Below are 15,641 nucleotides of genomic sequence, written 5' to 3'. Positions count from 1 at the left end.
TAGAAACACCTCTATATTAAAAATAGAACTTTATTGTGCTACATTGGGCAAAGTGCAGGTGCAAATATTTACTATATACATATATATCTATCTATACTTCAGATGGGTAACCTCAGCCACACCCCCGATCTGCCCAGCACTCTTCCCAACCCCATTCGAGCTTCACTTGACCCCCTCATTCCCATTCTAGATACTACACGTACTGTACATGCATGCCATGCATAATTTGCATGACACATGTAGTGGGGGCTTGGGCACACACCATGTGACATGCACATGCTGCAGCCATGATTCAGCCATTACACACATACATTCATACAATATAGTTTGAAAGTAAATGTGAGGATGCCGATTCAGCTGTGTAATACCAATTTGTAAAGGTCTACTGTCTGTAGAACAAGCTCCTGTATGTGTGCCAATGGAGTTTTGTTGGTATCAGCTGTGATTTAACTTCTTATTGTGTCTTGTGAAACATTAAACAAAATATATTTCATACATGATTATCATTTATAGATTTTCTTCCCAGATCTTTGGTGTTGCACCCAAACTCCTAATACATTTTCCAGGGAGCCACCATAGGGCATTCAAGAATTTCGACATTCTGAGAGAATATGTGACAGGAAAGATTAAATTACATGAAAGAACATTAGATGAAAACTGTCCAAGAGACTTCATTGATTGTTTTCTCATAAAGATGAGGCAGGTACGTTCTGGGGCATATGCACATTAGGAAATATGAATCTTTGGGATGTGACCTTGGTTCTGAGTTTGCTTTAGTGAACTTGGTACTTTTGTTTTTTTGTAAACAAAGGGTTTGCTAAAAATAAAATGATCACACAAACAAAGTCTTTGAAGTCTTAAGGCGCATATCCACTTGCTGATTTCAAAGAGCGATTGAATGATAACTATAGTTATCGTTCACTCGATCATTAATCGTGCATGAGTCGGGCACTAAAATGCCGGAAACAACCACCGATGCGCACTCCCGCTGGTCGTTTCTGACATAAATCATCGCCTGAACATGCTGGTCAATCTGCTGAAAATGACAGATTGCCCATGTTCGGGGATGACAGAGGATGCCTACACTGAATGACTTATCGTTCAGTGTAGGCACTGCAGGGATTGGGGAACGATGGTATGATTACGATGTTTAAATCGTACCCTGGGTCGGCAAGTGGATGTGCTCCTTGAGGCTAAATATTCTGATACCGTACTTTTGTTGCACTGCCTATTGCCAATGATGGATTGCGGCCTCACTTGTCTTTGCGTCAAACAGCTCCTCTTGGCGCGCATTATCCGGTGGTGTCAGGTGTATTTTGGGCCAAAAATGACTAGGACACACCAGCAGGGCCACCAAGAGCCGCGCCGGGCCCGGGTGACAGGGGGCGTGGCCTAATCGTGGGAGACGTGACCACGCCCCCTTAGAAAAAAAACACCAAAAAAAATAATTTTAGCAGCACCGTGAAGCGGCTTTGCACACTGGGAGTGGGCCCTGTGAGTCCCTCAGCCCGGCACACAGCCAATGGGGGGGGCAATCAGTGCGATCGCTCCCACCATAGGCATAGGAGACTGCTCCAGCTGCTGCTTAGCAGCTGCGAGCAGTCTCCCACTGCAGCCCAGCACACAGCAACATGTGCTGGGCTGCTATGATGTAGAAGGGAGGGGGATACGTGCTGGACCCGGGCCCCCGCCAGGCCCCTCCAGCAAGCCCGGGTCCAGGTAATTGGTACCCGCTCCCCCCCTTTCTCTCGGCGCCCCTGCACACCAGGAGACTGTGCTGATTAATTTGATTTGTGACAATTGTGTATCTGTGTGCAATTTAGTTTCTAAATCAGCTTGCAAAGTGCTACTATGCAGCGGACATAGCTTTTTTCCATGCCAAGTTCCATTTAGAGTCTCAGCTACACACAGATATACAAGTGTCACAAATGAAATCAATCTGCATTTTCGGCAATAAAGTATACCCAACGCTAGTAGAGCCACTGGAAACCTGGGGACTCACTCACACCAGGCATGTCGTGCTGCATGGTGTATTGAGGCTAGATGAGCAAGCACACATCTGTAATCTAATGAATGTGTATACTACAAATAATATTTTATAGAGGAAACTGTATGTGGACTGGCTGATTAGTCAATTATAGACAAAAATGAGAGAGTGCCTCTAGTGGTCAAATCATGAAAAAAAGGTTATAGCTGATTAGCTCAACAAATTTAACAAAAATGTACCTTTTAACAAGGCACTTCTCTTTATTTTTCGTCTTTTCCTTTTTATTCTTCCTCCCCCATCACCAGGAGAAAGACAACCCTACTACAGAATTTAATTATGACAATATGTTTGTTACCGTTTTGAACCTGTTTTTTGCTGGAACAGAGACCACCAGCACCACACTGAGATATGCATTACTCATCCTGCTAAAATACCCAGACATTAGAAGTAAGTATTACCATTTCATTAACATTAATATGAAAGACATTAATATCTGCCACTGAATTGTGTCTGCGCTAAAGCAGTTGTAACCAAAGACAAAAGAATGGACATGCTTATTGTGGGGTATTCATGTAGCCTAGATCCTGTAGATAAATAGTGAAGTCATTATCCTACAAATCTGTGGAGGACTTGATTTCCCTGTGGTCTGGTTTCTCTACTTTGCTCAATGAAGGTCTCGCTCTGTAAAACTTTTTGAGAATGAAAAAAAAAAAAAAATTGAACATCATTGACATGTTGCATTTTCTAAATGTTCCTGAGCAGCGCCATAACTAAGGCAGTGCAAGATGTGCTCCTGCCCGGTGTGCAAAGCAGAGGAGGTGGCGTTGATAGCCATGACACCTTCATTTCAGAAGTGTTGCTTTAGGCTTTTTGAATGGAATTACAAGGACAGACATCTATTCCACAGGATCAAATAAGTGCCATTGTGCAAAATGTACAGCTGTGATACTCATCTTTTCTCTCTCTCCTACAGTGATCTCAGTTACAAATACAGTCAGGTGCATAAATATTGGGATATTGACAGAATTTTCATATTTTGGCCTCTATTCACCACCACAATGGCTTTGAAATGAAACAAACAAGATGTGTTTTAACTAGGGGTGAGCGGGTTCGGATTTCTGAAATCCGAACCCCCCCGAACCCCCCCGATCCGAGTCTGATCCGAGTCAGGCTCGACTTTTCCCGCCTGACTCGGATCTGAAATCGAGGCAAAACGTCATCATCCCGCCTTCCGAGTCTCGCGGGTTTTGGATCCTATATAAGGTACCCGCGTCGGCGCCATTTTCTCACTCGGCTGTGGACAGTGAAGAGGGAGGGTGGGAGTTAGGGCTGTGTAGTGTAGTGTAGTGTAGTGCTGCTGTTGTCCACTACTTCAAAGTCCATAGGGGCTGGCTGTGTTGTGCTGTGCTGCTGTTGTTAATAGGGGCTGTGTCCACTACTTCAAAGTCCATAGGGGCTGGCTGGACTGTGTTGTGCAGTCAGTTCTCCATAGGGGCTGTGTCCACTCCAAAGTCCTGTGCAGTGTCCCAGTCCTAAAGGAGTGCTGTAGTGTTGTCCAGGGGGTGCTCTGTCCATCAGGGGTGCTCCCCCCAAGTGCTAAAAAAATAATATATTTTCTGTGTTTGTGAATTGTGTGCGCAGTAGCCGCACGTGCATCAACAAAGTAGTGCCAAGCGTGCGCCTGTGTCATAAGTAAAGGGCCGGCTGGCTTGACCGTTAAAGGGTGCTGTAACCCCCAAAGTACACTCCAGTCCAAACCAAAAAAAAAAATATTTTCTGTGTTTGTGAATTGTGTGCGCAGTAGCCGCACGTGCATCAACAAAGTAGTGCCAAGCGTGCGCCTGTGTCATAAGTAAAGGGCCGGCTGGCTTGACCGTTAAGGGTGCTGTAACCCCCGAAAGTACACTCTAGTCCAAACCAAAAAAAAAATTATTTTCTGTGTTTGTGAATTGTGTGCGCAGTAGCCGCACGTGCATCAACAAAGTAGTGCCAAGAGTGCGCCTGTGTCATAAGTAAAGGGCCGGCTGGCTTGACCGTTAAAGGGTGCTGTAACCCCCAAAGTACACTCCAGTCCAAACCAAAAAAAAAATTATTTTCTGTGTTTGTGAATTGTGTGCGCAGTAGCCGCACGTGCATCAACAAAGTAGTGCCAAGCGTGCGCCTGTGTCATAAGTAAAGGGCCGGCTGGCTTGACCGTTAAGGGTGCTGTAACCCCCGAAAGTACACTCCAGTCCAAACCAAAAAAAAAATTATTTTCTGTGTTTGTGAATTGTGTGCGCAGTAGCCGCACGTGCATCAACAAAGTAGTGCCAAGCGTGCGCCTGTGTCATAAGTAAAGGGCCGGCTGGCTTGACCGTTAAGGGTGCTGTAACCCCCGAAAGTACACTCCAGTCCAAACCAAAAAAAAAATTATTTTCTGTGTTTGTGAATTGTGTGCGCAGTAGCCGCACGTGCATCAACAAAGTAGTGCCAAGCGTGCGCCTGTGTCATAAGTAAAGGGCCGGCTGGCTTGACCGTTAAGGGTGCTGTAACCCCCGAAAGTACACTCCAGTCCAAACCAAAAAAAAAATTATTTTCTGTGTTTGTGAATTGTGTGCGCAGTAGCCGCACGTGCATCAACAAAGTAGTGCCAAGCGTGCGCCTGTGTCATAAGTAAAGGGCCGGCTGGCTTGACCGTTAAAGGGTGCTGTAACCCCCAAAGTACACTCCAGTCCAAACCAAAAAAAAAATTATTTTCTGTGTTTGTGAATTGTGTGCGCAGTAGCCGCACGTGCATCAACAAAGTAGTGCCAAGCGTGCGCCTGTGTCATAAGTAAAGGGCCGGCTGGCTTGACCGTTAAAGGGTGCTGTAACCCCCGAAAGTACACTCCAGTCCAAACCAAAAAAAAATTATTTTCTGTGTTTGTGAATTGTGTGCGCAGTAGCCACACGTGCATCAACAAAGTAGTGCCAAGCGTGCGCCTGTGTCATAAGTAAAGGGCCGGCTGGCTTGACCGTTAAGGGTGCTGTAACCCCCGAAAGTACACTCCAGTCCAAACCAAAAAAAAAATTATTTTCTGTGTTTGTGAATTGTGTGCGCAGTAGCCGCACGTGCATCAACAAAGTAGTGCCAAGCGTGCGCCTGTGTCATAAGTAAAGGGCCGGCTGGCTTGACCGTTAAGGGTGCTGTAACCCCCGAAAGTACACTCCAGTCCAAACCAAAAAAAAAATTATTTTCTGTGTTTGTGAATTGTGTGCGCAGTAGCCGCACGTGCATCAACAAAGTAGTGCCAAGCGTGCGCCTGTGTCATAAGTAAAGGGCCGGCTGGCTTGACCGTTAAAGGGTGCTGTAACCCCCAAAGTACACTCCAGTCCAAACCAAAAAAAAAAATATTTTCTGTGTTTGTGAATTGTGTGCGCAGTAGCCGCACGTGCATCAACAAAGTAGTGCCAAGCGTGCGCCTGTGTCATAAGTAAAGGGCCGGCTGGCTTGACCGTTAAGGGTGCTGTAACCCCCGAAAGTACACTCTAGTCCAAACCAAAAAAAAAATTATTTTCTGTGTTTGTGAATTGTGTGCGCAGTAGCCGCACGTGCATCAACAAAGTAGTGCCAAGAGTGCGCCTGTGTCATAAGTAAAGGGCCGGCTGGCTTGACCGTTAAAGGGTGCTGTAACCCCCAAAGTACACTCCAGTCCAAACCAAAAAAAAAATTATTTTCTGTGTTTGTGAATTGTGTGCGCAGTAGCCGCACGTGCATCAACAAAGTAGTGCCAAGCGTGCGCCTGTGTCATAAGTAAAGGGCCGGCTGGCTTGACCGTTAAAGGGTGCTGTAACCCCTGAAAGTACACTCCAGTCCAAACCAAAAAAAAAATTATTTTCTGTGTTTAGCCGCACGTATATATCAAATCGATATAACATAAATGGAGGACCAAACTTTCTCCGATAAAAATAAAATAGAGAAAGATCAAGAACCACTTCCTCCTAGTGCTGAAGCTGCTGCCACTAGTCATGACGTAGACGATAACATGCCATCAACGTCGTCTGCCAAGGCCGATGCCCAATGTCATAGTAGAGGGCACATACAATCCCAAATGGCAAAGTTCATGAAAATGACCTTGAAAAAGACATTTAAATCAGCTGAAGAGAAACGTAAACTTGCCAATATGCCATTTACGACACGGAGTGGCAAGGAACGGTTAAGGTCGATCCCTAGTATGTTCATGACTAGTGGTTCAGCTTCACATGACGATGGAAGCCCTCCTCCCACTAAAAAAATCAAAAGAGTTAAGCTGGCAAAAGCACAGCGAAGAACTGTGCTTTCTAAGAAGATATCACAAATCCCCAAGGAGAGTCCAAGTGTGGTGGTGGTTGCGATGCCTGACCTTCCCAGCACTGGATGGGAAGAGGTGGCTCTTTCCACCATTTGCACGCCCCCTGCAAGTGCTGAAAGGAGCACCCACAGTCCACTTGCTGATATGCAAATTGAAGATGTCACTGTTGAAGTACAACAGGATGAGGATACTGGTGTAGCTGGCGCTGAGGAGGAAGTTGGCGAGGAGGATTCTGATGGTGATGTGGTTTGTTTAAATCAGGCTCCGGGGGAGACAGTTGTTGTCCGTGGGATGAAAAAGCCCATCACGGTCATGCCTGGGCAGAAGACCAAACATTCCACCTCTTTGGTCTGGCAATATTTCTATCCAAATCCGGACAACAACTGTCTTGCCATATGTACCATATTTAAAGGTGAAATAAGTAGGGGTAGGGACGTCAACCACCTAGGAACATCCTCCCTTATACGGCACCTGCAGCGCGTTCATAAAAAGTTACTGTCAAGTTCAGAAACTTTGGCTAAGACCGTAAGCAGTCCAGGGACACCTAAATCCCGTTGTCCTGTTGTATCCAAGCACCTGCAAACCACACCGTCAACTCCCTCCTCGTCAATTTCCTCCTTAGTCAGGATCGGAAGTAGTCCTGCAGGCCATGTCACTGGCATGACTGACTCTCCTATCCGGGATTCCTCTGGAGGATCCTGCATTGCTACGCCTACTGCTGCCGCTGCTGCTGTTGCTGCTGCTGGGAGTCGTTCATCATCCCAGAGAGGAAGTAGGAACACCACTACTTTTACTAAACAATTGACCCTCCAACAGTCCTTAGCGAGGAGGATGAAGTACGACAGCAGTCATCCTGAAGCAAAACGTATAACTGAGGCCTTGACTGCTATGTTGGTGTTAGACGTGCGTCCGGTATCCGCCATTAGTGCAGTGGGATTTAGACAATTGATGGAGGTAGTGTGTCCCCGGTTCCAAATCCCGTCTAGATTCCACTTCACTAGGCAGGCGATACCGAGACTGTACAGAAACGTCAGAAAAAGTGTCCTCAGTGTCCTGAAAAATGCCGTTGTACACAATGTCCACTTAACCACGGACATGTGGACAAGTGGAACAGGGCAGACTAAGGACTATATGACTGTGACAGCCCACTGGGTAGATGTATCACCTTACGCAGCAACAGCAGCAGCGTCACCAGTAGCAGCATCTCAGAAACGCCAGCTCGTTACAAGGCAGGCTACGCTGTGTATCACCGGTTTCAGTAAGAGGCACACCGCCGACAACCTCTTAGAGAAACTGAGGGAAATCATCGCCCAGTGGCTTACCCCACTTAGACTCTCCTGGGGATTTGTGATATCTGACAACGCCACCAATATTGTGCGGGCATTACATCTGGGCAAATTCCAGCACGTCCCATGTTTTGCTCACACAATAAACTTGGTGGTGCAGAATTTTCTGAAAAGCGACAGGGGCGTGCAGGAGACGCTTTGGGTGGCCCGAAAAATTTCTGGCCACTTTCGCCATTCAGCGACTGCGTGCTGAAGACTGGAGCGCCAGCAAACACTCTTGAACCTACCCCGCCATCACCTGAAGCAAGAGGTTGTGACACGGTGGAACTCAACCCTCTATATGCTTCAGAGGATGGAGGAGCAGCAAAAGGCCATACAAGCCTATACATCCACCTATGACATAGGCAAAGGAGGGGGTATGCACCTGACTCAAGCGCAGTGGAGAATGATTTCCGTGTTGTGCAAGGTTCTCCAGCCCTTCGAACTTGCCACACGTGAAGTCAGTTCAGACACAGCCAGCTTGAGTCAGGTCATTCCCCTCATCAGGCTTTTGCAGAAGCAGCTGGAGAAAGTGAAGGAGGAGCTAAGACGGAGCGATTCCGCTCGGCATGTGGGACTTGTGGATGAAGCCCTTCATTCGCTTTGCCAGGATTCCAGGGTGGTCAATCTGTTGAAATCAGACCACTACATTTTGGCCACCGTGCTTGATCCTAGGTTTAAAGCCTATGTGGTGTCTCTCTTTCCGGCCGACACAAGCCTGCAGAGGTGCAAAGACCTGCTGGTGAACACACTGTCAGCTGAAGCGGAACGTGACACGTCAACGGCTCCTTCTTCATTTTCTCCCGCAACTGGGGCTGCCAGGAAAAAACTTAGGTATCCTAAGCAACCCGCTGGCGGTGATGCAGGGCAAGCAGGACCAAGTTTGGACATCTGGTCCGGACTGAAGGACCTGGCAACAATTTCTGACATGTCTACTGTCACTGCATATGATACTGTCACCATTGACAGAATGGTGGAGGATTACATCGGTGACAGCATCCAAGTAGGCATGTCAGACAGTCCATACCTGTACTGGCAGGAAAAAGAGGCAATTTGGAGGCCCCTGTACAAGCTGGCTCTATTTTACCTGAGTTGCCCCCCCTCCAGTGTGTACTCCGAAAGAGTGTTTAGTGCAGCCGGGAACCTTGTCAGCGAAAGGCGTAGGAGGTTGCTTCCACAGAATGTGGAGAAGATGATGTTCATCAAAATGAATTATCAGCTCTTCCAGGGAGACCAGCCTCCAGAAGGTACAGAGGGACCTGTGGTGGTGGATTCAAGTGGGGACGAGTTAATACTTTGTGAGGATGAGGATGTACACACTGAAGAGGGTGAGGAATCGGTGGATGAGGAGGATGAGGATGACATCTTGCCTCCGTAGAGCCAGTTTGTGCAGGGACACATTAATTGCCAGCTTGTTTTGTGGGGGCCCAAACGAACCAATCATTTCAGCCACAGTTGTGTGGCAGACCCTGGCGCTGAAATGATTGATTTGTTAAAGTGTGCATGTCCTGTTTATACAACATAAGGGTGGGTGGGAGGGCCCAAGGACAATTCCATCTTGCACTTCTTTTTTTTCTTTGCATTATGTACAGTTTGGGGCCTAGTTTTTCTAACTGCCATCCTGTCTGCCACTGCAGTGTCACTCCTAGATGGGTCACGTGTTTGTGCCGCCCACTCGTGTCGCTTAGCATAGTCATCCAGCTACCTCGGTGCAACCTTTTGGACATGAAAACACTATTGTGAGGTGTGAGGTGTTCAGAATAGACTGGAAATGAGTGGAAATTAAGGTTATTGAGGTTAATAATAGCATAGGAGCAGAGAAACCAACAAATTCTGTGATTTTAGCTGTTTTTATGCTTTTTTTAAAAAAAATACAGATCCAAAACACAAAACCCAGAACCCAAAACACGGAAGGGTGGTTTTGGCAAAACCAATCCAGATCCAAAACACGAAGAAAGATCCAGATCCAAAACCAAAACACAAAACACGAAAAGTGGCCGGTGCACACCCCTAGTTTTAACTGTAGACTTTCAGATTTAATTTGAGGGTAATTACATCCAAATCAGGTGAACTGTGTAGGAATTACAACGGTTTCTATATGTGCCTCCCACTTTTTAAGGGGCCAAAAGTAATGGGACTATCAACTCAAAAGCTATTTCATGGACAGGTGTGGGCTATTCCCTCGTTATTTCATTATCAATTAAGCAGGTAAAAGGTCTGGAGTTGATTCTAGGTGTGACATTTGCATTTGGAATCAGTTGCTGTTGACTCTCAATATGAGATCCAAAGAGCTGTCACTATCAGTGAAGCAAGCCATCATTAGGCTGAAAAATCAAAGCAAACCCATCAGACAGATAGCAAAAACATTAGGTGTGGCCAAATCAACTACTTGGAACATTCTTAAAAAGAAAGAACGTACCGGAGAGCTCAGCAACACCAAAAGATTCGGAAGACCACGGAAATCAACTGTGGTGGATGACAGAAGAATTATTTCCCTGATGAAGAAAAAACCCTTCGCAACAGTTGGCCAAATCAAGAACACTCTCCAGGAGGTAGGTGTATATGTGTCAAAGTCAACAATCAAGAGAAGACTTCACAAGAGTGAATATAGAGGGTTCACCACAAGATGTAAACCATTGGTGAGCCTCAAAAACAGGAAGACCAGATTAGAGTTTGCCAAACAACATCTAAAAAAGCCATTATAGTTCTGGAACAACATCCTATTTACAGATGAGACAAATATCAACTTGTACCAGAGTGATGGGAAAAGAAGAGTATGGAGAAGGAAAGGAACAGCTCATGATCCAAAACATACCACCTCATCCATGAAGCATGGTGGTGGTAGTGTCATGGCGTGGGCATGTATGGTTGCCAATGTAACTGGTTCCCTTGTATTTATTGATGATGTGACTGCTGACAAAAGCAGCAGAATGAATTCTGAAGTGTTTCGGGCAATATTATATGCTCATATTCAGTCAAATGCTTCAGAACTCATTGGACGGCGCTTCACAGTGCAGATGGACAATGACCCGAAGCATACTGCAAAAAGCAACCAAAGAGTTTTTTAAGGCTAAAATGTGGAATGTTATGCAATGGCCAAGTCAATCCCCTGACCTGAATCCAATTGAGCATGCATTTCACTTGATGAAGACAAAACTGAAGGGAAAATGCCCCAAGAACAAGCAGGAACTGAAGACATTTGCAGTAGAGGCCTGGCAGAGCATCACTAGGGATGAAACCCAGCGTCTGGTGATGTCTATGCATTCTAGACTTCAGTCTGTAATTGCCTGCAAAGGATTTGCAACAAAGTATTAAAAAGTGAAAGTTCAATTTAGGATTGATTAGTTTGTCCCATTACTTTTGGCCCCTTAAAAAGTGGGAGGCACATATAGTTGTAATTCTTACACCGTTCACCTGATTTTTATGTAATTACCCTCAAATTAAATCTGAAAGTCTGCAGTTAAAGCACATCTTGTTTGTTTCATTTCAAAGCCATTGTGGTGGTGAATAGAGGCCAAAATATGAAAATTCTGTCAATGTCCCAATATTTATGCACCTGACTGTAGTAGCATAAGTAATAGTGGTGCAGGACATATTATAAAATAACTGCTGTTATGATTTACCACTGGGAGTTCTCCAGGGTGGCCCTAAGGTTCTAATGCCATCATGGTCATGGCCAATAAACATTTCTCCACTGACATCAATGGGAATGACCGCCACTGACTTTTTTTGGGGGGGTTAGGCACTGTACCATGTACAGCGCCTGTCCGGCCTTTGCTAAACCTCCGAATTGCAAAACTGATGGGAAATTGGCCAAAAATGTAAAGTCAACCAAACTTAACCCTTAAGGTGCATACACTCACATTGATTTTTTGAACGATTATCGTTAAACAATATCGTTTAACGATAATCATTTGAAAAAATCGTTCACTTTCGGAGTCAAATGATGAACGATTATCGTTCATGCAAATTCACGTTTGTAGTTTGTAGTTTGTAGATCAGTCAGACTTGTCAACTGAACGATTTTCATTAAGGGAATATGCAAAAATCGTTTGTAGTTCATAAAAATCGTTCATTACACTTTAAAAAATCTGACAGATAATCTGACAGAAAATCGTTCATAAAAATCGTTCATAAAATCGTTGGTAACAAAATCGTTGTGTGTGTATGCAGCTTTAGTATTTACCCTCAATTTCATAGTAAGGGTTCTTTTAAATATAAGAGACAAACATTGAAACAAATAGGAAAAGGTGTCCTACAAGGACTAAGGATCTATTAAGTAAACTAAAAATATGCTTTTTTTCTCAGCATTTAAGCTGATATATTTAAAAGGTGCAGAGAAATCTGTGATTATTTTTTGGCCAGCGTATGCACAAGACGCGAGGGACACTGGGGGGGAACCTATTGGATCCCTCTCAGCCCATAAGCTTCTATTAGAAAACACCATCTATAAATAGAGCTGCCTATCGAGTATAAGCTCCAGAAAGTTTTGCTTTTCCGCACCAAGGTACATATGGTAATGTGATCAAACCTATGAAAACTGCAACTTTCACAGTTCTGACTGCATTTTCCTGAGCATATACTGTACTGTCATTTAAATAAGGGGTCAAATAAAATGTGATAAAGTCAGGAAATTAACTTCAAATACTGTACATTTAATGTTTATTAAATATACTCCTAAACAAAAACAAGAGATGCTCTTATGTCTTTTCTAATGCCATAAGTTGTAAGAATGGAAATACTCACCAAAATTACTAGACTAAAAGCAATAATAAACTACACACAATAAAACAAATATCATAAAAGCAGATACACTTGATTAAATTATGTGGTCTGAACAAGTACAGTAGTACTCCTGATATAACAATGGGGTAGATGTATGAAGCCCAGAAACGGTATCAGCGCACGTTAAGTGCGCTGATACCGTTTATCTCCGATGTATGATCGGGGGTCTTGGCGGTAAATGACAGGGGCGCTATGCGCCCCTGTCATTATCGGCGCTGCTATCTACAAGATAGCAGCGCCGACAGCCTGGGCTATGTACGAACGGTCAGCTCGTCTGACCGTTCGGCCGGCTGTAGCTGTCGTTATCGACAGCTACAGCCTGGCGTTAGCCTATCCCCACAGCAGGGACAGCGCTGTCCCTGCTGTGGCGGCTACCGGCTCCAGGGCTGCACGCGGGGATCTCGCGATACTTGCGAGATCCCGCGCATGCTCATTGGAGCCGGCCGGGCCTGACACACATCGCATCAGCACTAGGCTGATGCGATGTGGTCTGTAGCAGGTAGCGCCGGAGGGGGGAGTTATCGCTCCTCCTCTCCGGCCGGTGAGATGTTCACACATCTCACCGGTAGTGCTTCCTGCTTCGCCTCGGTAAAGAGGCGAAGCAGGAAGCGTTATAGCGGCACTTAACGTGCCTCTATAATACATCTACCCCAATATCTCATAGGCAGCCTCAAAATGGTATATCCACAATGAACGGTACAGTGCTCTGTGGGAAATAATGTGTCTCAGAAATGAATCTCCCTGTGTAGAAAATGTTTTCTATATATGAAGGGCTGTACCAAAGAGGAGCCTTCTGTGTATGTAGATTCGGTGTAGCATGCAGATATCTGAACACTAAACATTTTTTAATGGCAGATCATAAAGATGGTCTAAGTGGCAGCGGTGTATGATGGAGGTTAGTCCACCCTGAAAGTTTACTTAACCAGGTGTTAGGTTTATTAACCAGACAGAAGAGATTTACAGGAAGACACGGTCAATGCAGCATGTATGTGTAACAGCTACACAACGCAATATATGATGTGTGCACCAGATCCAACAACTTATAAGTTAGTGCAGACACAGCTTTCAGAAAGTTTGGCTGTGGGTATCGCACAGTCCGGAGTCACTTTGAGGTTCCGAGTCCCGGTTCGGTTCTGTAGTCAGTTCGGAATTTGGACTTAAAAACAGAACTCAGGTTTTAGATTTCATGTTAATAGGTAAAAATTACATGATTTTAGCTGTTTTATGTATTTCTTTAATTATTTTATTGATTTTTAAGGAATCCAAAACCAAACCGAATCAGAACCAAACAATTAAGGGGCGGATTTGCCAAAAACAAAACATGATGATGAATTAGAACTAAAAGCAAAATTTGGGGGTCCATGCACATCTACAGGGAATATGCCAGTGGGAGAATGCTGACAGAAAAATACTGACATGGTTGTTATCTTACTTAAAGTATTTTAAACGTGTCGGCATTATAATTTTAAACGTGACTCCTTACAATGGTTACAAAAGTTATACTGCCGACATAGTTAAAATGCTTTAAGAAACATTCCAAGTGTTGGTACAGTATTATGCCATCAGCATATTCACTGTTGACACAGTGATTGGTGACTGAAGGTATGTATATCATTGAGTCACATCATAAAATTAATTTTTACACAAATTGCTAACAAACATGCAAAGGCTTCATTAATCTTTTACCCTTACAAAGGTACTGTATAAAATATAGAATTAATAACATGCACATGGAATTTTATTGCAGAACAACGTGATTGTAAAAAAATATAGTGACTGATTTTCAACTTCCAACAGAAAAGATCCAAGATGAAATTAACACAGTGATTGGCCAGAGTCGCTGTCCAACAGTGGAGGATAGGCTCAAAATGCCGTACACAGATGCAGTGATTCATGAAATCCAGCGATTTGCAGATATTGTACCTCTAGGGCTCCCGCACTCAACCAACCAAGATATAAAGCTGAGAGGCTATCACATTCCAAAGGTCAGGAAACTATAGACAAATCACCATGCACAGCAGAATGGATGTCAGGAAATGTGATCTTTAGCACACATTGCCATGCAGCTTTAAAAATATGTAAATTATTCTCTTGTGCAGAGTGTCCATGACCATCTATCCTTCTGTTATATCCTATAGTAATTCTCTGCAGGCCTCTGTTCCCTATTATAGTATTCATTTTAGTGGAATGCAATATAGGAAAGCTCTCACTCTAGCATACAATTCCCATAGAAAGGTCTCTCCTTACCTGTTTTAGCTGAATCTATTACTTAAAGACTTTGTTAAACATGAAATGTTTCAGTGGTGGTCTTCATGTTAATGGTAAAGTTGTTTTATTGCTCTCTAGGGCACAACTGTTTTCCCCATGATAACCTCAATCCTGAAGGATGAAAAATATTTCAAGAACCCACAGAAATTTGATCCAGGACATTTCTTAGATGATCAGGGCAATCCAACGAAAATTGAAGCCTTCATACCCTTCTCTATAGGTGAATTTCAATACAAAGTTTATTGACTCGAAAACACATATACTGTTTAATGATCTTTACTTAGTAGAATATATCTGTTTTATAGTATATATAAATATACATATACAGTATTTATATAATATTGTTGAAGTTGTGTACTTAAGTTGCAAATGATGTGGTCCAATATGATAGTGTGGTTCCAAAACACGAAAAATCTATTTATTCCAATAAGTAAAAACCGTAGATACAAATATCACCAAAAGCATACGCATGTGCACAGGGCAAGCAATGCCCCAAGCTTCTCTACAGAACGCTCTGTCTTCCAAAGGTCACTGCAGTACAATTTAAAGGTTAACATTCACATAGTCCTTAGGGAATAAAATCTTTGAGTACAGGCAGGGATCTGTGTATACTCGACATTGGATAGGACAGTACCTTCTCCTTTGTGTGTGTGGCCAGATCGTCATAAAACCTGAGGACCCCACCGATAACTATCACATGCTGGATTCCTTTCTTTAACAGTGTCATGGGTGAGGGGAAATATTGAGTTTCAGGGACAAGATATTACATTGCTTGACTGCAAATAAAGGTATCTAGAACATTCTATCAATAATATTACATTTATATTTACAGCAGAGATGCAGTGTTTATCTATAAAGCAATACATCTCAAATACTGATTAAAATAAGACTAAACATCAATATACGTTTATACAAATTGAATAAAAAAATAGGAAATTACACTTATAATTAAAATATAATGTATAA

At 43.8% G+C, this 15,641-nt stretch overlaps 1 protein-coding gene across 1 annotated transcript in view; it reads left to right on the top strand.

Annotated features, from left to right (window-relative positions):
* The window catches only part of LOC148502853 (cytochrome P450 2C8-like), a 61,830-nt gene that overhangs the window by 36,498 nt on the left and 9,691 nt on the right, over positions 1–15,641 (top strand). The window contains exons 5-8 of the mRNA XM_088449295.1: positions 527–703; positions 2,293–2,434; positions 14,205–14,392; positions 14,754–14,895. Of these exons, the coding sequence (XP_088305421.1) occupies positions 527–703; positions 2,293–2,434; positions 14,205–14,392; positions 14,754–14,895 (649 nt within the window). The remainder of the gene's footprint in view (positions 1–526; positions 704–2,292; positions 2,435–14,204; positions 14,393–14,753; positions 14,896–15,641) is intronic.

The sequence above is a fragment of the Taudactylus pleione genome, unplaced genomic scaffold (assembly GCF_031769625.1).
Source record: "Taudactylus pleione unplaced genomic scaffold, aTauple2 ptg000481l, whole genome shotgun sequence".
In the NCBI taxonomy this organism is placed as follows: domain Eukaryota; kingdom Metazoa; phylum Chordata; class Amphibia; order Anura; family Myobatrachidae; genus Taudactylus; species Taudactylus pleione.
The sequence above is the reverse complement of the archived record's forward strand: the minus strand, read 5'-3'. Positions and strand labels throughout refer to the sequence as shown.